The sequence below is a fragment of the Rhipicephalus sanguineus genome, chromosome 1 (genome assembly GCF_013339695.2).
Source record: "Rhipicephalus sanguineus isolate Rsan-2018 chromosome 1, BIME_Rsan_1.4, whole genome shotgun sequence".
Taxonomy (NCBI): domain Eukaryota; kingdom Metazoa; phylum Arthropoda; class Arachnida; order Ixodida; family Ixodidae; genus Rhipicephalus; species Rhipicephalus sanguineus.
In genome coordinates this window covers 307,916,354-307,942,353 of record NC_051176.1, presented here as the reverse complement: position 1 = coordinate 307,942,353, position 26,000 = coordinate 307,916,354, and the positions used below count along the sequence as shown (strand labels likewise).

Genomic DNA, 26,000 nt, shown 5'->3' with positions numbered 1-26,000 from the left:
CACTGAAGTTAGTGGAGCGTACTTGTAGTCCGGCACTTTCGATGCTCTAATTTCATCTGGAATCTTCGAATCGGCACTGCTCAGAACATTAGACACTTGTTTTAGCACATAAAATCCGGGATTCTTGTCCAAGACAGATTTAAGCTTCGAGGTGACACTGTCAGCGACAGCTCCATTGGGGACGGTGGCGAACCTTTCCTGCACGTCCAAAATTAGCTCAACACTCTGAGTCAGAGCGGCGCCCGAACTTTGAAGTTTCTGTATGCTTTCTGCAAGGAAAGTAAAATGAGCACACAAATAGGCCAAGTCATGTTCAAGTGTATCGTGGTGTAGAACAGTCTGGGCTCTTCTCACGGTGATGCTCTCGTCCGCTGCAAAGCTGTTAATAACAGCCTTAACACCAGCGAAGTGTTTGTTGTAGTGGTCCACTGCCTTCAGCCAAGTTCTCCAGCGGGTAACAACGGGCTCCGGTGGAAGAGGCACATCCGGCAACTGCTTTTTAAAGGCACGAACGTGCGAAGGCGCCTTAAGGAACACTGCCTTGCCTGCGGCTATTAGTTCGTTAACAGAACTGAACGACTTTCTCAGCTCTTCACAGACCCGATGAAGCCCATGGGAAAGACAAGTGACATGCAATAATTCTGGATAAAAGACATTGAAAAGTGCAGCAGCCTTGTGCATATAAGCTGCTGCATCTGTGTAGAGCAGCAGTACTCTGTCGTCGTGGGATCCGGAGGGGCACAGTACACTCAAGGACGAGTTCACAAAGTAGGCTATGGTATCACCGCTCGTTTTTTCCAGTTGTCTCGAGCATACCAAGAAAGGTGTTGTTTTCTCTTTTGCATCCAGCTTTCCAACTAGAAAATGTCCAAGTAATCGTCCGGTCGCATCTGTTGTCTCGTCCACTGAAATCCATATCTATGATTCACAGAGTTCTCATCTGATTTTTGCTAACGTGTCCTCGTTGGCCTCAGGTACTGCTTGCGAAGAGTGGACTCTGATGGTATATTCTGGTTGCAGTACTTTTGCAAAAAAATTCTTGATTGTCTTGTTTTCGATCTTCGCCCAAGGGATGTTAGCAGCGACCAATGCTTCGCATAAGTCTGCGCTGAATTCACTTCTCTTTCCTTCAGCAAAAGCTTCAGACAAGAACGACTGCCTCGACGTTGATGGTTGGTTGCGCAGAGCGTTGGCTTGCTGCAACGTTGTTTTCTCGTGCTGCTCCAGATGACACTTTTTTTCACGTGGTACCTGCGAGAATAAAAGAGCGAATTGCACTAGGAAGGTGCGTTGGATACGTGGAACTTCTTTAGTGCGCTTGCGCTTGTACTTTTCCTTGCGGTTGTCGAAAAACTGGAAATGGCGATGTTAGACAACATGAGCCCGAGCGTGCATTTTAAAATCGAAATGCTTATACCTGTATCCGACCGAGAATGCTCCGCACATTTCCTGTTGCATGCGAGTTGACAGATGCGGATATAAAAATAACAAAACAATGAATCTGAGTGCCCGTGAAGTCACCAAAAAATGCATCTTATTTGCGCAGGTTCAGGGGTTATTCGAATTGGCAGTTGCGTAAGCAATGTTGGAAGCTTTATGCCAATGCGTGTTTCAGAGCGGACGTCAAACGCAACATATTGATCTTTGCAATGTCTGCTCACCTGCTTTCCACATGGATGGCAAAATACCGTTTCTCCATCGACGGAGTAGCACTGCGATCCACTGGTCCATTGCCTGACAAGGACACTTTTCGGCGTCTTTTTCTTCGGCATTTATGCTGCAGTTATGCAGCTGCAGTTGCATAACTGCAGCTGCAGTTATGAACACAAATGCCAACGAAACTGACACGTAGGCTGTAGGCTGCAGCGCAAGCATAACTTAGCTTTGGCTTGCTAGAGTAGACTCTAGCCTCCCTCACGCAACCGCCGAGGTGCACTACTCTCGAACCAAGCGACGGAGATCTTCAAGGGGGAGAGGGAGGGAACACTAGCGCTACCCTAGCCCCGCTTCCCCTCGCTAGAGTACACTCTAGCTTCGCTCACGCAACCGCCGTGCTTCTCGAACCAAGCGACGGAGATCTTTTAAGGGGGCCCACTAGCGCTGGGCTAGCCTCGCTTTACCTCGCTGGGATACACTCTAGCCCCGCTCACGTAAAGGCGCGTTGATAGACCGACGTTATCGGTGCGTTGGCGAGCGTCACATGCGTCGGAGCACATCGGCCGAGTCCAGTTATACGTTGGCTGTGGCAGTGCGTTGAATTAGGTCTGTTTTCGCCGACATGACGAAGCGCATGCGCGCGTCTACCCTAAGCCGCACTGTAATCGCGCCTTAACAGGAGCTAAAAACGTAAACGAAAAAAAAAAAACATAACTAGCGCGCTACGCGACTGTTGAAGTTAATATCGCCACACTAAATGCTTCTTGTTTTCCTCCGTATGAACAGCTCATTTAAGCAAAACGTGTACTCGACGAACGCGAAAAGGCATTTTTAGGCGCTGAAAAGCTGATATAGGCACGAAGCTCGAAATAGGCACTTATAGGCACAATAAATGTTTGATTAAAACGTTTCCCTTCCCTTAGTTCGTGCTTATATGTTAAATAGGCTCGAAACGGACTTCAGGAAAAAATAGGCATTTTGCCTGAAGTTCCAGTCTCTACTTATGACGAAGACCACCGCAAGAAAAAAAGCGAATTTTTTTGTTCTTTTTTTTTTCAACGCGCTCGCAGCGCCACTCCTTGGTTACAGTGCAAGTCTTTGCGCTTCACTTCGCTAACCTGACACTAGGTGACACTACCTAAAAAGGGAAAAAAGAAAAAGAGGGAGTCACAGCAGCGCCGGCAGCGCTGTCGCTTTCCGCATTCTCCATGTTTGGTTTCCTTCGGTAGGACGCCATCGTGTCGCTCGCTCTTCATTTCCAGTGCCTCGCGCTTGTGCAAACCGACACGCGACCACACACCCAGTACCTGTTGTGACAATCCAAGGATGAGTGCTTCGACGAAGAAACGCAAGATACTGACTCTTGAGGACAAACTCGCCATCCTGGACGCCGTTTCTGGAGGCCAAATAAAGAAGGATGTCGCTGCCAAATTTGGCATCCCAGCTAGTTCTTTGTCGACTATTTTAAACGTGAAAGATGCGATGCGCAGCGCTGTGGAGCGTGGCACGGACAACAAGAAGTCGAAGTTGTCAACATACGCCGGTGTCGACAAAGCTGTGTTCACATGGTTTATAGACTTGCAGGCACGAAATGTACCCATCAGAAGCACTGTTTTTCAGCAAAAGGCAAGGGATTATGCTTGCATCCTGGGCTGCGATGATTTAAAAGGCAGTAAAGGGGTAGCTCGAATGTTTTAAACGCAGGTACGGGATCGTTGGCAAAGTGATCAGTGGCGAGTCCTCCTCTGCGGATAGAGATGGCGCCAACTCATGGATCCAACCCAAACTACTGGGTATTTTGGAGCGCTACGAAGCGTCTACAATGCTGACAAAACGGCGCTTTTCTACGAGTTGCTTCTGAACAGTACCCTTACGCTTAAAGGCCAACTCCGGCGATTTTTTGGCCATGTTAAAGTTATGGCTGTTTTATGTTTCGGAGACGCTCCTGTTACGGGCCCAATAGCAGAAATACTCGGCAAATTGGAGAATAATTTTAAATAAGCAAAAAAAGCGCAACACCCTAACCGAAACGCAACCGAGCATACTGTCTTCACGTGATGTATAAATCGGCAAAAACAGGAAATCATGCAAGGCATGCCGGTCTCGCCAGCGCGTAGTATGAAAGCGTCGAAGAGCAGGCGCTCAAGGGAAAGATGACTCCGTCAGAAATATATCTTATGTGTGACTGACCGTGCTACGTGCACAAGCTCTTCGGAGCTGTCGGAAAATGACAGCTGCAATTCCAATGCATTTGGAGGCCAGCTAAAATCACCATTCCTCTTCGATGAAGTGGAATACACTTATTTAGTTCTTTGCTTGCCTGGTTGCACATTCCACCGCCAGGTGGCGCCACCTGTTCAGGCGGCTTGAGTTTGTGGGGCTGCTATCGGGTAAAATGGCATCGCGGAGAAGTTTGCGGACTAAATAAAGCTTCTTAATATTGCTATGGGAAGGGTGCATAAGTTTGGCAAGAGCGGTGTTCAACATCGCGTTGGTAGGGCCGAAGGAATTTAATATAAGCCAAGTACGAGCCACCTTTTGCAGCAACGTTACTGGATTAGGCTATGTTGTTTCGCACGACGCGCAGCTCACCGTATACCGATAGGCCCGGTCACGGTGCACCCTGTATATGTTACGGAAAGTGTTTCCGTACGCTAATGTTCACACATGTGCATCCTTTAGCCGGTACGATGTTACCGCACTTTCTGTGCGGTAAACCGGCATTGCTAGCTAAAACACTCTAATTAAAGACTCAGGGTAATCGTTGAGTGCGAGTGTTTCGTGACTGCCAACGGGGAATCGTGTGCAGCCCACAATGCAACACCACTTGCCACCCATCGCACGCACTACCACAAGGAACCGAAATTCACAAGTCCAGCCATCGAAGCGCTAGCCAAACACACACGATTGTTACCTTGCGGGTAGCAGACGCTCTAGTGGCCCTTCGGTTCCGTCACTTCCGCTTTGCCAAAAATGACGTCACACACACAATGTTGCCAATAATTCAGGGAAGCGAGGTGGGGTGAGTCGGGGCAATCAGTAAAATTCATTTGTAATGAATCTGCGTATATCTGCAGCTTGTAACCTAGGTGCTTCAAAGGTACCCACAGGATGCCCGTAAAATATGTGGCGAACACGAAAGCCTGGATGACGCGCGACAATTTAGTGAATGGCTGACGGATTTCAACAATAACGTCAAGAAGCAAGGACGCAAAATTTATATCTTAGAGCAAAAAGGCACACTGTAGAAACAAGGACATAAGAAGGGAGGAACCGATGACACCCTTCTTATGTCCTTGTTCCTGCAGTGCGCCTTTTTGCTTTAAGATATGAACCGTTCGTTACCAATTAGCCCAAATGGCTGTTTTGCTACGACGCAAGATTTGTCTGTTCATAGACAATTGCACTGCACACCACGTAGAGGGGCTCTAGCTCTCCAACATTGAACTGCAGTTTTACCCCTGAACTGCACATCGCTCATTCAGCCCCTTTATAAAGGAATAATTGACAGTGTCGAGTGCTCATACCGTCAGTGACTAATTCAAAAAAAAAAAATGTTGCAGTGGCTTAGCTCGGCTATGCCAGGTTAACGTAGCATTAGCAAAGGTTCAGCTAATTATTAGCTTTCCGGATTGTCTAGGATTAGCTTCGTTATCATGCTTACTGCTGCTCAAATGACACACACACAGTATACGTATTTTGTGGCACATGTATATTTATTTTGCCAGGCAACTACTTCGGGATCTGATGAGTTAAGCTTCTCTGCTCTTCTGCACCGTTGAGCAGCATTTGCACTCTCCTTCTCCATCAGCTACACTGGCAAACGCCAGTCAGAGGCGCTATCAAGCGGCTCCAGCGCAGTGTCATACGGCAACTGCACAGTGAAGGCGAATAGCTGCGCGCGCGCGCCAGCGCCAATACGTCTGCCAAGGCTACGACGTCACTCCTCTGGAAAGCGCAGACCAGCGGCGGCGGAGTGTACGGGAGCTGCCGGCTCCAGTGCTTGACATCACTGATCCTCGCCCATGCGCAGCACGGCTCTTGAGGATCCACGCAAAACTGGCTCGGCTAGGCCAGTGTAGCTAACGCTACAAAACTGCTCCTGAACATTCGTCTGCAGCGAGATACGAAGGTAGACATTGTGCAAGCAGTTAAGATGCTTGAAGCGTCCTGGCAAGAAACAAGTGGTGAAATTGTTGCAAACTGCTTCCGCAAGGCCCATATCTCAGCGGAGGTTCAGGTGGTTAAGGCTGAGGAAATCGACGCCGGAGAGGAGGAGCCTTCATGCCCGCCCGATCTCGCCGAAGCTTGGATTTCGCTGCGCACGAATGGAGGAGCCCCAGATGATGTGCAGATTTGTGATTTTTTATATGCGGACAACTGCGCTGGTCACAACTGAGATGACGGATGAGGCTCTGGCAGAAACTGTTCGAGACCGCAGTGACAACGCCCCTTGGGAGGACACTCAGTACGTGCTTTGCCCTCTGTGAAGGAACTGCTAGACGCCATCGACCTTTTGCGCCGCGTCGCAGGCTCACTGGACGATGACGGAGCAGCATTGTCAGTGATTCCACTCCTGCGCCAAGGTGCGCCAAATTGGATTTACTGCGCCATCCTGATAATATCGACGGAAATTACGCCAAACTGCGCCAGAGTCTCGTGTTTGGGGGCGTCTGTCACTGGCAATCACACCGCCAGCACGTGAAAACATGCGGCACAGTCTCGGGTTTGGGGGCGTCCAGCACCGGCAATCGGGTCAAAACATGTGCAGCTTGATCTTGGGGCGGCCAAAGTCTTAAAGGGGTACTGACACGAAAATTTTGAGTTGTCGTTTTCTTTAAAGAGCCTGGAAAAGGTGGTGCTAAGCGCGAGTGCACCCTGAAAAAGTACAGTATGTTTTTAAAAGCTAATTTCGGTTCCTACTGTACCCTGACGTCACAACACGGTATGAGCGTATTGTCACGTGCTCGCACGATATATTGGCCTCGAGATCTTGGAGTGGCGCCCTCTCGCGTGTGATGTCAGAGCGGGGACTCCGCTCTCAACCGCGGTGCAGCAGCCGCTGCTCGTGTATGCGGATCGTCTGCTTCAGGCGGGAACTTTGTCGAACGAACAGCCTCCTGATGGTCAACTAACGTCTGCAACGAATATTTTCGAGTGTAATCTTGAACTTGTTTTACTTACGGCCCAATCAACAGGGCCAAGAAATCCCTCGAATGGTTGACGAGTGCGCCGATGCCACCGACCGCATTGCTGGTAAGAAAGTGAAACTATGTGTGACTGTTCTCACTCGTTATCTTGTTTCCGCCGTACGATACTGTCACGTAGTCGTGACGTCGACGAAGACAACAGTCGGCGTGTTCAAGATGAAACTCTTTATTTGGCCGAACTTGTGCCCGTGAAATGAAAAGTCAAACTACAGCAATACATGCCGTACTACATTGATATCGGCGAACGGGGCGTCGGTCATCGATAAACTGCGCATGGTTGGGACGCGCCTTCTTTTATACATCACGCATCGAACTTTCCAGTCTTATCACTGGTGGTCGCGCAAGCTCTGGAATAATCTAGGCTATTCGCGTCCTGCGCGCAATTTGAACAAAGTGATCTACTACAATCGCGAAGCTTCTCGAACACAGCGGCGTGGTCAGCGCCGAGCGTTGCTAACCGTCCTTGCCGGTCAAACCCGAATACATCAAAATGAAACAAGAAGCGGGCGTGGCAATACTAATTAGTTTAGGTGTTCCTTCCGATATTTCAGTAAGCGTGCCGTTCCCCAGCATCTATAAGTATGTAGATAAAGTTTGTGAAAGGTCGCGGTGCCTCATCGAGGGCGAGGCGGTGTGCGACACAGGCCACGTTGTTGAATGCGCGGTCGAGGCCGTCAACGGAGATCGCATCACCGTCATAGCTCTCGTCCTGCAAACAAGTGCGCAAGTGCCGCCTTGTTGCACACCCCCCTGCCGATGCCTATGATCGCAGTTTGTCCCGTAATGTTGGCTCAGTGACAACGATATTACGTCGTTGCAGTGCAACACCGCACAGGGCCATCGCATGGGTATTAGAATATAACAAATAGTTAATCGCTGATTATACCACACACAGAGCCACGGAGATTAACGTGGCAAAGGCAAGCCACGCCACGCAGCCTAACGAAAAGCTTAGAGAGCTCCGCTTTTAAAGGAGTGTATGCACTGCCTCACGTGAAAACTTTTAGAGAATGTGCACTAAACAGCGGCAACAGGTTTCGCTTATGAATTTTTGATAAGCAGTCCGCTAGGCGCGCTTGCCTTCATAATTAAAATACGTATGTATACATCCAAATGCAGCCGTAGTCTCCAGGGGCGTAGCCAGAAATTTTTTTCGGGGGGGGGGGGGTTAAATCATTCTATATGTATGTTCGTGCGTGCGTTTGTATGTGCGCGTGTATATATACGCAAGCAAAACTGAAAAATTTCGGGGGAAACCCCCTCCTCCCCCCCGGCTACACCCCTGGTAGTCTCAGATAAAGCCCCTCCATCGTGTCTGCTGCCGCTTTTTTAAGGTACCGCCATCTATTGTTCCGACGACGACGCCCACTTCCGGAAGAAAGTTCTTGAGCCACTTCCTTCCGCTTTTTCCTTCCATCTTGTTTCTGCGCACGCATGTGTACACGCGAGAAAGTAAATACTTCATTCTCCGTTTCGCAAGTGTTGTTGTTTTGAGGTTCGTCGTAAACTGCCTGCCGCCTAGCGGGTTTTTGCTCGGTGTTTCTGCGTCGCGAAGGCATGGGCGGACATGGGGCCACCATAGGGCGGGTGCATCAATCGGAAAAGCAGCAGAAACATCATGGCAGCACTTCGGCTTCTGCTAGGCGGGGAGCCGGCGTAAAGGGAGAGGGGGAGGACGAGTTGGCGCTACTAACCTAGCCGGCGGAAAACGCATGGAGGACCTTTAGTCTCAGATATCCTGTGCCGCTCAGCTGAGCTTACGAGGTGCGCTTTCCTGCGAGGCAATTCGGAGGCTGCGTCGTCGGCTCCTTGTCTAGGGCCTTCGTGGCAGGTTGTGGGACGGCACCGCACCTGGTGTAAGTCGCCTATTAAGTATTGGCGAGGCGCTTAAACACGGTCACAAGCTTACCTAAGAGTGGCGCGTACGGTGGGTAGCAGAAGTCGCTGTCCGCGAAGTGCTTGTTGCACACGGTCGATGAAGGCGTGGGGCGCTTTCCTATTCTGAGCTTGACTATCCACTTCTTCTCCAGCTTTGGGTCCTTAGGATACTTGTGAAAGCTTTTCACGAGCGGAAGAAGTACACTGAGGCACAGAGCAGTACTTCACCATTGCGCAGCACTCACCGCGGAGACAAGCGGCCGCAGTTCTAAGAAACAAAGCTGTAGTTCTAAATGAACGTTAAAGGCAGACTTACGGTTGTTCGAACAGCGTCAGTAGCCACCATACGCAAGATAACCAATTTAATTGCTTTTTTGTTGAGATTTACCTCAATGGTGGTTTCAACACGGCACTGGGCCTACGTAGCAGACGAAAGCGCGCGAATCCCCGCTCTGACGTCATACAGGCGCCGTTCGCAGCGCCGCCATCGGTCGCACACCAGGCCAATAGTGACGTTTCCACGGCCGCTTCGCATTGTGGACCATACTGTGGCTCTGTTGGTGACGCACTAGCAGCCATTTTAAATGTTTTGGTGACGCACATGCGGCCATCTTGGAAGTTTTGGTACCTGACGTCATCGCAACTAGCCAGACTGCTGCGTGAAGTCACCAGAATTAGTACTGTAACCTGACGTCAAGCTAGTGTCGATGTCAGTTGGTGCGCCATGGAAAAATTGACTTTAATATCAAAATAAAATATCTTAACAGCATTTGCCGAACTTCACACTCGCTCACAGCCGTCTCTGCATACACGAGATTTGTATGGCAGAGTAAACTCGCCTTCGAAAAATGGTGTCAGTACGCCTTTAACCACGGACCAAGAATTATTCCTTTGAATAAACAGCGCTCTCGCGTGTCTCCCTAGTAAGCCATCACGCCATGCCGACGCAGCTTGTGTTGTCCAAGTCAGCTCAACGGCAAAACGCGCTCTCCGCGGAGGCTTGTGACGTCTAGGCTAATCAGCTGCGTGAAATTGTGGCGGCGATATATCGGCGGACGTCGTTTGTTCCAGAAATGCTGATGGTATAGCTCGTTTCAAGCGTTGCACAGCATGTAATGAAAGCAATGTTCAGTGATAACAACTCGCGTGCCCCTAAAATATCTGTCACTTCTGTTTCTGGGCATCGGGGAATGAAATCTCGGATCGCTAGCAATAGATATATGGAACAATATCAAATTTTAGTACTTCGCGTCAACGCAAGAGCACGGGGAACGCGTTGACACTTTTCCTCAAATGTACTTTGTCCATCGATCTTCATCCAGAAGGCCTTTTTCGTAATTCCTTCCACCAGCACATCTGAGTTTGTAATCGCGCTTGCGGTAAATACCCCCTAAGAGGCCCTGCCGTATCAAGCTCGTGAGTGCTGGGGTCCCCATTCGAAATTTTTTGCTTGCGTTATAAAAATGTCACCTCATTAAAGAAAGCATGCCTCTTGGTCGGAGCATGCCGCAATTCGGTTTTATTATGCGCAGCTGTCAGTAGCGGGACCGTCGCTGGCGGCCCACTGTGAAGCTGCTACGCCATGTTACACGTCTGCCCCTTGGTTTCCAGGGTCACTCAATAGCTGACGGATAAAAAAAAAAAAGAAAGTTTCGCTTAACGGCGAAGCGGTGAATGCGATACCAACAAATTGTATTGTTACACGACGAAGTAAGGTTACCACCAATTCGTTCGAATCCCATCTCGCGTAACTCAACAAAACACTGGTTTAAGGGAATAAGGCCGCTCCAGCAACCAAAGCAGTTTTCGTGCTGTAAGTTCTCTAAACGTGAAGTAAGTAAGCGTTGAGAGCACAGCAAGTTTACGAGCCATCTGTGATGCCTCGACATTGCGCGCGCGCCAGCGACTGCGCCCTTCGAGCGACGCAACCACCCCACTCCTTCATGCTCCCTACGAAACACGGGCGGCGTTTCCTCGCGGTTTGATCAGCAATCGAATCCTCCGTACACATTCCTCTACCATCATATATAGATGTGACAACGTTGTTATATGTACATTAGCCCTCTTCGCTTCGGCCTCCCGAGCTCTCACCGCGGGGTCTTGGCAGCGAGCCAGCCCGAGCTACTGCTGCGTTACGAGCCCGCTGCGCTGCTGCCTTGGCTGGGGTGTTCATGCTGCAAAGCGGCAACGAAGTGAGCGACACTGAGTGAGCTCCCGGCGAAGAGAAAGGAAGCGCACCAAACGTGGAGCGCCAAACGAGAGGCGCGGCCCTCTAGCAATCACCTATCTACTAGCGCATGCGCCGAGCGTGGTGTGCACTGCCTTGAGCGGCGACGCGCCATCTAATGAGCATTCCTGATATCACCGGAGAGAGCGCAGCTGCGCCTCTGGCGGGACCAATGAGAACTAGTGTACACGCCGCCGACAACGGACAAGGCGCGAGCATAAGGAGCAAGCTCCCAAAAGAATCTGGCTTTCGCCTTGGGGTCGTCTTAGAGGCACACTAAAGGCGAATAACAATTTATGTCAGAGTGAAAGCTCAATGTATGACAACGTCTAAAACGTCAATATTATCAACAGCAGTGCCCTACTTACCGAGAAATTAAGCTAAATGTATCACATGATGAGTGCCACGAGCGGCACATTTTCAAAATGATCCCGATGACGTGCGAGATTCTGCCTACAATTAATCACTAGTAATCAAATTAGCAGCAATAAAAAAAGAACTTTCCGTGCATCAAGAGACGTAATAAAATGCTGTTTGTTAGTTTCTGTTTTATTCATGGAAAAATGAACCTCTTTGGCATTGCTATGGGGAACGGCGCGCGTGGTTCAAAGGTTCCGTTTTCGCCGAACTGCACTTCGCCCGGCGCCCTGCTTCGCTCACGCAGTCGCGTCTCAGTGGTAGTTTCGGTATCGCGTACTGCCGCGTGTGCTTTGCGCGCTCGTGAAAGTCGCTCTGACAGAAAGTTCGACAAAATGCCGCATGCATGTGATGTTGCCGGATGCTCGAATGGTGCACGCTGCCAGTGCATGCCGCCGCACAGAAAGGCGGGCAACGTTGTGCACGGCAGCAGTGACGTGTGAAAGACTGATTTCAGGCGGGTGATTTGAAGTGCGCTAACGCGATGCGGATCACTAAAACGTGATTTTATTTCAAAATAAGCACTTCCTTGGCATAAAAGTAGCACTACGAGGTTTCTGGACCGCTATTTCAACAATCAACGTCGACTTAATATTTGCCTTTAGTGTCCCTTTAAGGCAATGCATTAGGGACAATGCAACTCTTTAGCATCGAGGCACTGTTGTCCGTGAGTGCGTTTGTCTACCACGTCTGCTGGTAACCACATAGATGTATTTAGAGTGTCATTTCATCAAATACCACTTCATTGATCCAGTATTCTGTTTATTTGCTAGTGTCGAAAATAATCGTTGACGAGGTTATTCCAGAACACTCAACTGTATGACGCTGTTATTTTTTAATTATCGAGTAAAATATGGAGTTCTCAGATGATTTTCTCCATGAGATTTACAATGAATCGAAATATTTCTAGGTCTTCATAAGAGCGAGTGAAACACACAGCGCAAAACTACGACGGGGACACAGGAAGGAAACACACACAGCGCTGACTGAAGTCAGCGTTGTGTGTGTGTGCTACACCAAATTCGCTCTATTCATAAGAGCCCCATATTCAATATTCAAGTGCTTGAGTGTAACTGCAACTTGCTTCTCCACTGTACTCTAGGGTGTGAAATTAGCTGCTACTGAGTGCTCCCAGATGCAAAGTTACTTGCTCCAAAGTGCTCCAAGACAGAAATTTTCCATGCTCCAAAATGCTCCAAAATGAAAATTTCGCTGCTCCACAAATTGCTCCAAATCAGAAGCCCTCGGTAGCATCACTGCATTCTGGTCTGCTGGAAATGCTGGTACAGCCTATGCATGAGATTGTGACTTATTGGCCAGAATGTGCAATGCTTGGTGCTGACTTGCCATGGGATGGTGTGTGTGATGAGTGTTTGTTGCCTTTTCAGATCTTCATCTCGCAATCATATGATGCCACAACCCACTTTGAGACAACCTGCCTTGATGTCCTGGACATTTTCCGTCGTGGCACGGGTGAGGACTTCGACTTCTCCAAGGTGAAGCACGACCTTGGGGATGAGCAAGAGTAGAGATAAGAGAAGATGGCCGCCACTACTGCAGGCACCGCTTGGACAACCCGTCTCTTAGTTTTGCCTCCAGACCCTTCCTAAGTGTGTGAATGTGTAGCTTGCGTGTGGTGAGCAGTGCGCACAGGGCTTGCTTGTGCACAATGTGCACCATGCGGGAACAGCACACCCTTGTGCAGCTGTTTTTGCAGCCACTAGGACTGTTGCTCATCAGGCTTTCCAGCAAAAATGTTCAGGGTTCTTTTCAGAAGGGCCTCAGCATCACCTGTGATTCTTGGTTCAGTTGCCCTTCTGCCTTGTGTGAAGAAGAGCTACACTGCCCTCTCTGCTGTTTTTTTTTTTCTTTACAACTGGGCTGGTCTGGACGTAAGGGGCAGTGGTCTGACAATGTCGTTGTTGCTCACTGCTGGCTGCTCTTTGTCGGGGTCACTGGCATGTTAATTTTTTTGTGCTGTAATTTAAGTTTTCGTATTATTTTTCCATCTCCGCTGCTCCTCTTTTTTACCTTGTGTCATGTGATTGTAGTTCCTATGTTGGCATGGGCATCAGCCTACTCTCTCTCTCCTTCTTTTTTTTTTTTTTGCAGACAGCGGAACAAACATGGAGAAAAAGATTAAAAAAAAACATTCCTTGGACTTGGGTCTGCTTTATGTTACATAGCTGGCTTTAACAATGTACCGTACCAATGCAGAGAGCACCCCTTTAGTGAAGCCAACGATTGCTCTTATGGCATTTTTCACTGGGAGATTTGGAGCGGCCGCCAAAATACTGGAGCGAGCACTCGGATTGCACCAAGCCAACTACCAGTAGTACACAGAAATGCTCCACGTGAGGTTACACCGGAAATTATTTACGCACACGTCACATTAACCGGTTCTGGAAACTGTACCTGCTTCTGCTCTGTACGCTTCCATGGCAACTTTGGTTACTCGCAGAATGATGGAAGTGATGTCCTATTTCCGCCCGAATCCGCGACTTGGCGGCGAAGCAAGTACGAGCAATCCGGCGTGAAGCGAGTTGCTTCTCTGAAATGACCAGTGAAACACGAGAAACCCGCTCCAGATCGACGAGTGAAACACGGATTCGCCGTGTAGCAAGAAATCCTACTCTTGATCGACCAGTGAAAAACGTCATTACTCTGCGGCTGCATTGCTTCAAACCTTTCATGTATGCAATGGTCAGCTGATAAGGTGCATAAGCTTTCTCTGCAGTGCATCTTGTGATACGAAGCTAATTTCAATGCTAATACTTATTGAATAGCTTGATCGACCTCTGTGGCATTTGTCACACAAAAAGTGCCATTTTGGTCCGGTTAATGCAGCACATTAAATGCCTTCAACTCTGTGTATGTCATGCTTGCAAGCACGTGCAACTTTAAAGCCTGCCAATTAAATTCCTTCTTTCAATAATGAAGTAGGCTCTTTGGATGTGCATGCAGAAGTATTCATGGGAATCAAAAGACAAAAGGGGCCCTGCAACATAATATGAGCAGTGATTCCACTCCTGCGCCAAAGTGCGCCAAATTGTATTTACTGCGCCATCCTGATAATATTGACGAAAATTGCGCCAAACTGCGCCAGAGTCTCGGGTTTGGGGGCGTCTATCACCGGCCGTTGCACCGCCGGCGCGTCAGAACATGTGCAGCTTGACCTTGGGGCCACCAAAGTCGCAACCACAGACCAAGAATGATTCCTTTCAATAAATAGCGCCCGCGCGTGCGTCCCGAGTAAGCCACGATGCCATGCATGCACGTTGCCGACGCAGCTTTTGTTCTGCCAGTTGGCTCGACTGCAAAACGCGCTCTCCGCAGAGGCTCGTGACGTCTATTGGTAGCGAGAAAGTGTGGCGGCGATTCATCGGCGGACGTCGTCTGTGCCAGAAACGCTGCTGATAGCTCGTTTCAAGCGTCACACGGCACGTAAGGAGAACAATGTTCAATAACTACACGCGTGCCGCTAAAGTTTCTGTCACTTCTATTTCTAGACATCGCGGAATGAAATCCGGGATCGCTAGCAATAGATATATGGAACAATATTGAATTTTCCGTGCTTTGCGTCTATGGAAGAGCACGTGAACGGTGGGAACGTGTTGACACTTTTCCTCAGATATACTTTATCCATCGATCTTTATCCATAAGAGCTTTTTCGTGATTTGTAAATACCCCTTAAAAGGCCCTGTCCTTTCGGGCTCGTGGGTGCTAGGGTTCCGATTCGAATTTTTTGGTTGCTTATTTAAAAATGTCATCTCATTAATAAAACCATGCCTCCTGGTCGGAGCAGCCGCAATTGCTTTTTAATATGCGCAGCTGTCACTAACGGGCCCGTCGCTGACTGCCCACAGTAAAGCGGCTACGCCATGTTACACGTCCGCCCCTCGCTTAGCTGACGGTTAAAAACCTCATAGTTTCAAGGGCGAAGCAATGAATGCGATACTAACAAATTGTATTGTTATACGATGTAAGGCTAGCAGCTAACTCTTTTGGATCCGATCTCGCGTAACTCAACAAAACGCTGGTTTAAGGGAATATAGCCGCTCCAGGAACCGAAGCGTTTTCGTGCTCAGAGTTTTCTAAACGCGAAGTAAGCGTTGAGAGCACAGCAGGTATACGAGCCGTCTCCTGCCTCGAAATAGTGCGCGCAAGCGACTGCGCCCTTAGAACGATGCGGTCCCCTCCCCTCTCCCGTCGTCCCTTCATGCTCCTTACGAAAGACGGGCTGGGCGTTTCCACTCTGTTCGATAAACAATCGACGGCAGGCCCGCACGCGGGAAGATGTTATCGCACGCGCTCTCCGTGCGACGGAGATAGACGGCCGGCTAGTTTAATCTCCGCTTCAGCCGCGTTCGTCGCCGGTGCTCGCGAGCTTTTACCCGCGGCTAGGATGCACGGGGTGATGTTGTCAATTTGGACTTTATACGGAAGATTACGGCAACTGGGACGGCAAAAACCCGTCGAGAGTGTCCATATAATTGTTATCACAAAAAAAATTGAGGAGCCATTCCACTCGGTGAAGTCGGTGATAAGCGAAGCTGTTTCGCGCACGGCACAGAGGTGACATGGAGGACAGTTTGGTATGTAAGGCTCAATGTAAGGTTAACGTTCAATACGCAATATTAATGCGAATGCCTTAGATGGTTCATCAAACACGAAAATTGACCGTCGGCGGCATCAATCGATTGATGCAAAAAATAATCATGTGATGGCTTCATCATCACGTCACAGATCGTCAAATCTTGTGACGTCATCATGGTGCCATATATCGTGGTTACGTGATGACGTCATCACATGACATCGTCGCTTTGCACTGCTTCCTTTGCACTGCGCCGATCTGGAGGCAGTGCAAAGCCAGTGAGATGCAGAAAGCTTGCATAGAGGAAGGGGGAGGATCTACCCGTCGATCAATAAGAAAAAGAACCTGGCTTTTGCCTTGGGGTTGTCTTATAAATAGGGAATGCATTAGGGACAGTGTGACTCTTTGGCATTGAGGCACTGTTGTACGTCACGGCGTTTGTCTGCCACGTCTGCTGGTAACCACATAGATGTATTTAGAGTGTTATTGCATAAAGTGCAATTTTACTGATCCGGTATTCTGTTTATTTGCTAGTGTGGAAAATAATCACTGAAGAGGTTAATCCAGAACACACATGATCCTTTCTTTTTTCATTAGTGAGTGAAGTATGGAGTTCTCCTGAGATGATTCTTTCCATGAGATTTGCAATGAATCGAAATATTTCTAGCTCTTCATAAGAGCCCCATAATAATTACTCACGTGCTTGAATGCTAATGCAATTTGTTTCTCTACTGTACTCCAAGATGTAATATTAGCTGCTCCAGACTGCTCCCAGATGCAAAATTATCTGCTCCAAAGTGCTCCAAGATGAAAATTTTGCTGCTCCAAAGTGCTCCAAAACGGAAATTTTGCTGCTCCAAAAATTGCTCCAAATCGGAAGTCCTCGGTAGCATCACTGTATGAGGAATAAGTTGGGGAAGTTCTTAGCGTCATTTGCAGACCTGGCTGCAGCTGTTTGCAAGTTGCTTATAACATGCACTAAACATAGTGACCAGCAGATGATGTATACTTCAATCACAGGCCCAGTGAGCTACCTTGTGTTCATCTGTAATTTTGTTTTTCATTGTGCCCTCAGGGGTAAAGCACTAGAGGGGAGTGGTTACAGAGAATGGAACATCCAACAAAATTTAAGAAACATACTATAATCGTAAGAACGCAGTTGCTACGAATCTGTCTAGGTCTCCATAGCGCCTAATGTGCTTGCCCTACGCCTACTGGTTTATGTGTACTGAAATCACGTCGTTGCATAAAATTTAATAATGCGTGTGTGGGTAACGTCTGTGTGTGCCTCAAGATTATTAAAGCAGGGGTGCAACAGCTGTGCCACTTGGATAGAATTCCTTTTTGCGCCAACTGAGCCAGAACTGAAATTTGACATTGCGTTGCTCCGCCAAAATGTCCGACCAGCCTCAAGTATTTCTCACTTGTGCTTTTCAGCATGAAACTGAGGCCGTGTTGGCCACCTGCTGTTTAGACATCCAATCCAGACGCACAGATCCTAAAGGTCTAACCACTGGCAAACCGGCACGCGTTCCACACACCTACGTGTCAAATGCGTCGCGTTGCGCCCCGTGGAGGAAAAGGACGCTCGCTTTTAGCAGAGGCACAGTGTTGCTTGATCTTTTCATTTAAGACTGTCCATGTACAGCCTAGAACGGTGCATTGTCAATCGAAGCAAATTAGAATGTTGTTAAAATATTGACTGTGCTTCACCCACCACTCTTTTTACCATTTAAGAAGTAATTGACATCCCAATGACCAAAGTAACAACCACGGTATGCACAAGTAATTGACATCAGTGCGTGTGCTGCTCCCGTGAACAGTTCGCGTCTGCATCACGGGACACAGCCAACGATGTTTGCGAGATCGCCAGCGCTTGTGTGATCGCCTTGTTGACACCTGTTCACGGCCATGCTATTAGTGCGCAACAGGAATATACTATAATCATCCAGTTCATGAAAATGGTTCTGCTCCTGTCGCCGCTAAACAGAAGCGGACGGGAGCGGCGACGCCTGCATCGTCGGGGGTGCTTGACGTCGCTTCTTGGGGCGTACTTTAGTTACCAAAAAGAAAAAAGGAAATAGACGTTTGCTGCAAAGTCCAAACGAGGTGCCCTAAAAATTCGCCGCATAACAACTAATACTTTTCACATTAACAAAAAGACTGCTTTCACATTAACAAAAAAATCGCGTAGCATGGGTGTCACGATGACTAATATTCTAGCTCCCTGATATGCGTTTGAGAAGTTCGAATCCTGGAGAAAGCATACATACTAAATTTTTCTCACTAGCATGGAAACAAGCAACAAACATTACTGGAAACTTGCAGTTACTTATGTCCCCTCTAGCAACAAAATGCAGGTAAACTGTACCACTGCAAATAGAGCCTGATCTTGTTTTTTTAATAAATTAACATGCACTTTTCACCACAAAATACGCATCGAGTTCATAATTAAAGTCTATCCTCACACCTTATACACCTCCAGGCAGTGCACAAAACATACTCAGATACCTGCTTATTTTTTACTCGCACAGCGTGATGTTTTGATTAAGGAAGGCATCCAGGTCTATAAAACAGAATGATTGACCAATAATTGACCTATACAGCATTTGGTTCGTGTAGTGGGAGTGTGCAAGAGATTTTTTCTCTGAAATGAAATGAGTGGTATCATGGTGTCTGTACATTGTGCAATTGTTGCTAGGAATGGCTCGGAAAATAAATTTGCGAGCAGCGCTTTTGGTGAAGATATCATAGGGCCCGTCCTGTTCCAGCAGCTTTTAACACCAACACAACTTTCTAAAGGCTCTAAAAAGCAGAAAAAATGAAGTAGCATTGTTATGCCAGGGCTCCCAACCCAAACTTCCTTGCTTCGACAAGGAATTCAAGCTGGTAAAACGTCTGACGCAACCAGCGTCAACACCCGCTGATGCAACGAGGCGGGAGTCTTACGCAATCCCCGGCAACTCCGGCGATGCGGCTGACGCAACCAGCGTCAACACCAGCTGATGCAATGAGGCGGGAGCCTTACGCAATCCCCGGCAACTCCGGCGCTGCGCCTGACGCAACCGACGGAAATCTTTCCCGCAACGTGCGGCAAGCCCTCCTCCCCGCGGATCCGGTTCGAGCCAGCGACCAACGGCGGTTCCTGATTGGAGGCTTCGCACTACTGGGTGATGCAAGGGGTCGGCCAGGGCTATAAAAGAACCAAGCTGCGCGGAGCGAGACAGCGAACGAATAAATCCCGGGTCGTCGTCGCACCGCTGTGCGAGCCCCATAAGCTGTCGGCCCGAGCGCCGAATATGTAACGCCTCTGTATATATGTATATAAATTTGCCTTAACTCACCGTCGCCTTCATCGCTCCGTCTATCAGCTCTGCGCAGAAGCAGTCGCAAGCTGAGACACCTGTTACCCAACAGTGGATGGAGTGAGCATTGGAGTGAGCTTTGATTGTTTCGAGCCAAGTCGGAGCGCTTTGAAACCAAAGTTAATGCGGAGGGTGTAAACACGGCAGGTTGAGAATTGCTTGCGTGTCTTTCTAGTAGACTTATAGGGGTACGGCAAGTAGATTCTAACGAGGGCAAATAGCAAGAGGCTAGTGTGAACGATGGAGAACCTTAAAGTGAAGGAACTCATCGAAATTTGTGAAGAACTCGGCCTTACTCTGGGCCATGCGAAACGAAAGCAAGCGATCCTTGAGATCATGCAGAAAGAGGGAGTAACGGCTGAGGAAGTCGATGAGGCCTGGGCGGATAGCAAAGAACGCCGTGAGCGCGAGGAGGCCGAAAGACAAGAACGCCGCGAGCGCGAGGAACGCGAAGAGCGCCTCGAGATGAAAAGAATAGAATTGGCACTCCGTCAGTGTTCGCAAGCGCCTAGCGTAGCTTCTACGACGGGTCAGGCTAGTGGACATAGAATTCGGGACCAACTGCCACCGTTCGTAGTGGGCGAGGACATGTCGAAGTATCTCGTAAAGTTCGAACACGTCTGCGATAGAAATGGCATGGAGCGGTCTCTTTGGGCGCAGAACCTGTTAGCTCTGCTTCCCGGGGAAGTATCCGACGTGATAACGTGCCTGTCGAGGGAGGCGTTTGAGAGCTATGACGAGGTTAAGGAGGCCCTGTTGAGAAGATATAAATTGTCACTCGAGGCTTTCCGGCAAAGGTTCCGGTATGCAAAAAGGGGGAATGAGTCACACGTTGACTTCGCGTTTCGTCTTAAAGCCGATTTAATTGAATGGCTCAAGGGCGAAGATGTCTATGACGATCACGATAAAGTGGTAGAGTGCATAGCATTGGAGCAATTCTACCGCTGTATCGAAGATGATGTCAGGCTTTGGCTGCAGGATAAGCTTGGAGAAGTACAGATAAGGCAGCAGAGTTAGCTGAAGAGTACTACACTCGTAGAAACTTGCACAGTAGAGCCGTGCGTGTTGAAAAAGCTGAGGGAAAGGAGGGCTTTTCAAAAAAACCTCATGACCGGAAACCTGCTCTGCACCGTAATTTCAGAAAAGACCCATCTTTTACGAAGGAGACTGTGAGGGAAGGGCAAACGGAAGCGCAGAAGTCGAGTGAGCTTCCCAAAGAGCGCACTGATACTACACGGGCGTTTGAGTCACGGAAGCCGCTAATCTGTTACAATTGCAAAAAAGAAGGGCACATCGCGGTAAATTGTAAACAAAAGGTTGCTTTCGCAACGATCCGTGAAACAAAAAAACATGCGGTTGTTAGAACCGTATATTCAGGAGATTAGCGTCAATGGGAAAACGTGTCGAGCACTTCGAGACTCAGCGGCAACTATGGACGTTGTCCATCCTTCATTAGTGTCTCCGAACGACTTCACATGCGCATGGATCAGGCAGGTCGCCGAGGAGCAGAGCACTTGCTTACCGATCGCTACGGTGATCATTGAAGGCTCTTTCGGTAAGCTTCACACCGAAGCGGCTGTGTCTGCTGCTCTCCCAGATTGTTTTCCTTTTTTCGAACAACTCGGAGCAGCTTCTCAAAGAGCAGGGTAAATCGTTTTTTCCCAGCGTTGCGTACATGGCCCTCACGCGATCGCAAGCGCGGAAGCTTTCACAGGAACTTGATCTCGTTCCATGTATACTCGGCGACAACTTATCTTGGCATTGGAGCGAAGGCTACGGAGGCGTGGCATCCGCACATTTGTGTTACTACGCAAGTAGTTCGGCATCTTGCAGCCGATTTCAGTTCCAGTTTCGGTTTCGCTTGCTCGCATCGCTAGAGCGTTTAGCACCACGTCTACATACAGAATGGGAACATCAGTGTGCGTAGACGCATCTACCTACTGTACTGTATATTGTCACAGGGTTGTTACGTTGACGAAGGCAGCAGTGGGTGTGTCGAAGATGAAACTCTTTATTTGGCCAAACTTGTGGGCGGGAAACGAGTCAGTCAGAGCGTCGTCCGTCAATAATTCTGACAAGTCGTAAAGCGTGTCGGCTTTTATACATGTTCTATCGAATGTTCCAGTGTTATCGCTGGTGGCCACGTAATCTCTGACTATTCGCGTACCGCGCGCAATGTTAACAGAAACATCTAAAACTATCGTGGCGCTTCTGGAACATCGCATCGCGGTCTGCACGGAAAATTTCCAACAGTCTTTGCGGGTGAAGCCCGAAGACAACAAAATAAGACTCATGGGAATATGATGAACGCCACCAAGCGCACACCGCAACCTGAATACGGCGTTTGCTCGATTGTAACGCGATCACGATTGTAACGCGAGGGGCGACATTAGCAGCAAAAATTTGGAGAAAAAGCTCGCATTGCATTCGAATAAATACGGAATGCAAGTACCATGATGCCGCTGAATTGGGTTTAGATTTAAAGAGAGCTCACGCTTAATTAAAAAGAGACTGACGCAGATTATTTTATCAAGCTTCGCTGGCCACACACCTTCACAGAGCGTAGTTTCTCGGCCGTAGGTATTTCAGTGCGCATGAAGTAGCTGTGCACTTTGCGCCGCAATGCTGCCAACGCAAACGTGTAATAGCGCAGCAGCCGCGTCTTGCCGGTGATGCGCTTCTCAGTTTGGCCCGAGAAATTCAATTTCTTGCGCTTTCGGGAGGCAAGTGGGGCCCGCAGAGCTTCAGCCTTGATACGCTTAACTGTTCGCTCACTCACTACGGTGAGCTCGGCGACAGTCCGACACACTGCATTTGCAGACAAGTCACGCTGATGGCGCCTCACTCCAGCGATGACATTGCAGATAATTTGCGTGGTCTGGTTTGATAGCCACTTTCTGTCACATTCAGAGTACAGCTTCTTCGGAGAACGAAACGGCGAGTTGGCAGCCGCACACGGTTAAGGCCAACGGTTCAGGCGTCATCGCGGACGCTATGTTTACTGAGACTCTGAGAGAGCAGGCGTGAGGAAAATGTGGTGCAGGCGTGATGAAAACGTGGTGCTGTCCAAGAAATAAAAAAGACAGAAACAAACTTGAAGTTCACAATAACAATTTTTCACGAATGGCTTCCCATACTCGTTCTCTTTTTATAATGAAGAAATCTTTATTTATTCGAGCTAGGTAACTTTTCGAATTAAAAAATAAATATAGGTACTATTTCTTGGCGCGCGCGCATGCAGGCACTTTGGCTCTGTAGCTTCCACAGTAGTGCCAAGAAAAGTCGCCGAGTATAGTACTACGGTCCCTAGAATATACTGGCTAGTCTGCCGTCTCCGCGTCGTCCCCATGCAAGGCCGCGTCCGCGCAACGGATGCTTGCGCAGGGGGCGCTGCGGTCCATCGGAGCGCCTGCACGGTGCATGTCGCGCAGGAGGAATCGGTGGAGTATCGCGCCTTGCCTTTTATTTTGCGCTCCCGCATGAACTCCACGTTTTCGTTCTGTTCGTGTGGGCAGAGACTGGAACATCTTGAACCAACCAAACATTGAATTCAACGTCGTCTCTTGTCTGAACACTGCCGTGATCACATAAGATCAGTGGTGGATCCAGACATTCATTTAAGAGCGCGCAGTTACTCGAAGCAAAACCAAAGGGCCGAAAATTGGCTTTTATTTTTTTTTCTTAAGGAGTTACTGTTATCACAAGACTGCCATCATTATATATATGCTGTTAAATTGTCCTTACGAAGGTACCAAACATTTCTAAGATCAGTTTTTAATAAGCAAACAATTCTGTAATTATAAGGGTTGGTTCTCGATGTGGTACGGAGACAATAAACGCAATGCAGTTCTCAGAATGGGTGAGTATATATTAATTACAGACATTGTAATGTTGGAGAAGATTTCTTTTCAACTATAAGCTGCGATTTCGCTCAAAGTGTTATTAGATCTATTTACTGTCCTACAATATATATATATATATATATATATATATATATATATATATATATATATATATATAGACAAAACTTTATTTTTGTCCAAGCTTGCTGCGGTCCAGGGAGGCGGCAGCCGGGAGACTATATAGCTATAGTGCCTAGAATATACAATATATTCGATACAGTATATTATAGCTCTACAATGACGCCACAAATAAGTTGCGCCTCCAACAGGCTGAGACATTTACAGCAGAAGCTTGGCACATCAGAACCATGTGTATCAGCCGAAGAACAGACATATGGTATCTTTTCCACGAGTACCTTGCCACAAGGTTCGAAATTATAAAATGAAAGGAGTGTTGGCTTTCATAATGTGCGTTGTATTTGGTTCTTGACTCCTCCATTGACAATATATAGGTTCGTTCTTTAATGACACTGTTGCATGCCGAAATGAGCGGGAAATAGGCTCGAAGCGCAGCACAAGAACACATTCGCGGCACAAGAAATGCTCATTCGCGGCACAAGAAATACTCAACCAGATGTGTCGTTCAATGTCAGTTTGTCGGCTGCTCACCCACCGCACATGTTTCGCGCTGCTTATTTCTTCCGTTTGCTTTTTTTTTTTTTTTTTTTTTGAGGTATAGGGATAGCTGACCGTTCTCTCGCATCGTAGTACAATAGTAGGGTACGGATTTGGGCTGGTTGGTGCATGACTTCACGTAGAAAACAGCGCTACGAGACGGGACAGCAGCGCCGTGTTTGTGCCCTTTCTTTGTCCCGTCTCGTAGCGCTGTTTTCTACGTGATGTCGTAGTACAAAGTATTCGAAATCGGTTACATTTCCAAAACAGAGAACACATATGACAGACTCGCGCTGCTTTTCGCCTTTCGGCTATTCACGTTTAGGTTGTTCTTCGGTATAGGGCTCCCTTTCGCAAGCGGGTAGCGAGCACACATGTCCCCATGAAAGTATCAAAATAGAAACACTATTTTTTATGCGCTTTAGACCACCGAAAAAGAGCCTAAAGTGTGCCTCCAACAAGCGACGACCGAGGATTCGCCAGTGTACAATGGCTTCACGTGAGAAAGCAGAAATAGATGGTTTCATTCCTTCCAGGCTGTCAAAGTGTGACGCTAAAGGTGATGCCAACCATCACGAATGCTCATATCCACCCCAATGCATTTGAAAAATAAAGGATGGCACCCTTTTCAACTTTTCGGCGATGATAAGTCATTAGGGGGTTATTTTTGTATTCCGACAAAGTCGAGAAAGCTTGTGGCCCCGTGGAGCCAATTCTCAAAGCTTTATTAAAAATATGAACAGGTTAATTAGAATAATGACCTCCCGAACGCCAAAAAAAGCCCTCTACCCAAATTCGCCTAACTGTTCGTTTCTGAAAGAATTTCTGGGTTATTTAAAAGAATGGGAGACACATGCCACCACAATTTGCGGTTTCCTTTCATCGAGCACAGCAGAAGGGCTCCGTGTCACAATTGAGAGCACAGTGCAGCTTCTCGAATTCCTCAGGTCTGCTGGTTTTAGATATTTGATGACCTCAAATTTAAGCCAGGACAAGCTGGCAAATATATTTGGAATTGTTCGGCAGTCTTCTGGCACAAATGATCATCCCACTGCTGCTCAGTTTTCGATTGCTATAAATGCCCTTCCATTTTACAACCTCGCAAGACCACCAAAGTCGGGGAACTGTTCGCCGCAAGTCATCAGCTATCTTTTATCTGGGAATGACATAAAGTCACACACGTACGCCAGCCACAATTGACGTCGTTGACAGCCTTACTGATGGTGGAGACTTCAGTGGCGCGGAGACTGCACTAGCGTCAGGCACAGACCACAGTGCATACGTGGGAAAAAAAAAGCCACGATATGCTGACTTACTACATTGCTGGTTATGTGGCGCGTAAGACACTAAAGAAGACACAGTGCGAGACTTGTGCGACATGTCTCACATCAGACAGAAACACAGCTACGGGGAGTGATCAGGTCTCCCTATTCACAGCTCACTTTGATAACGGAGGCCTGATATACCCCTCCGGACCTCTCAAAGCAGCTATTGCAAAACTTGAAAATAGCTTTACCACTTATTTCAGCGTGAGCAAGCTGCATGCAAAGAGCATTGTGTATTTCAGCGCTTTCTTGAAAAAAAAAAAAAACAGATTTGCCTCATCTGGGATGTGAAGAACGTTCAAATTTCATCACAAAGAGCCTCCATGAAGTTCAGCATTTTACTTAGATTCCGCTTCTTCACGAAATCACTGAACAGCGAAAGAGAAGTAAAGCGGAAAGAATTAAGCTGCTAAAGACGAGAAGATGCAATTAAATGACGCTGACGAAACCCATGTCAAGGACCCAATAAAGATTAAAAATTCTGATGCTCTCAATTCTTTCTCATGAAGTGATAAGCAGGACGGATGCACTGAGGGATGGTGGTCATCACTGGGAAACTTGTGTGACGCCAGACTTCGTCCTCTTCTGCATGTTTAACTAGCGCTAAGGTATTCCTTACTTATTTGCACACAATGTCACGTTCTGTAATAAAAGCATACACCGCAGGCCTTCGACGTGAAAAGGTAAGCAAACGCGAGAGCGCGGTTGTAAACGGCTCCGCCAGCCCCCCCGTAAGCGAGAGTCGCGGGCGGGGCGTCTGCTCAAGGAACTCCGATTGCGCGCAGCGCCACCGCCGCAGGCATCCCCGAGA

The 26,000-nt window shown here is 48.1% G+C and overlaps 1 protein-coding gene and 1 long non-coding RNA gene across 2 annotated transcripts in view; one reads left to right on the top strand and one right to left on the bottom strand.

The window, feature by feature from the left end:
* LOC119379419 (rab GDP dissociation inhibitor beta) overlaps positions 1-13,549 on the top strand; it is a 255,048-nt gene extending 241,499 nt beyond the window's left edge. Inside the window, exon 7 of the mRNA XM_037648728.2 lies at positions 12,777-13,549. Within this exon, the coding sequence (XP_037504656.1) occupies positions 12,777-12,917 (141 nt within the window). The 3' untranslated portion in view covers positions 12,918-13,549. The remainder of the gene's footprint in view (positions 1-12,776) is intronic.
* The window catches only part of LOC125756912 (uncharacterized), a 318,174-nt gene that overhangs the window by 256,195 nt on the left and 35,979 nt on the right, over positions 1-26,000 (bottom strand). The gene's annotated exons all lie outside the window — the stretch shown is intronic.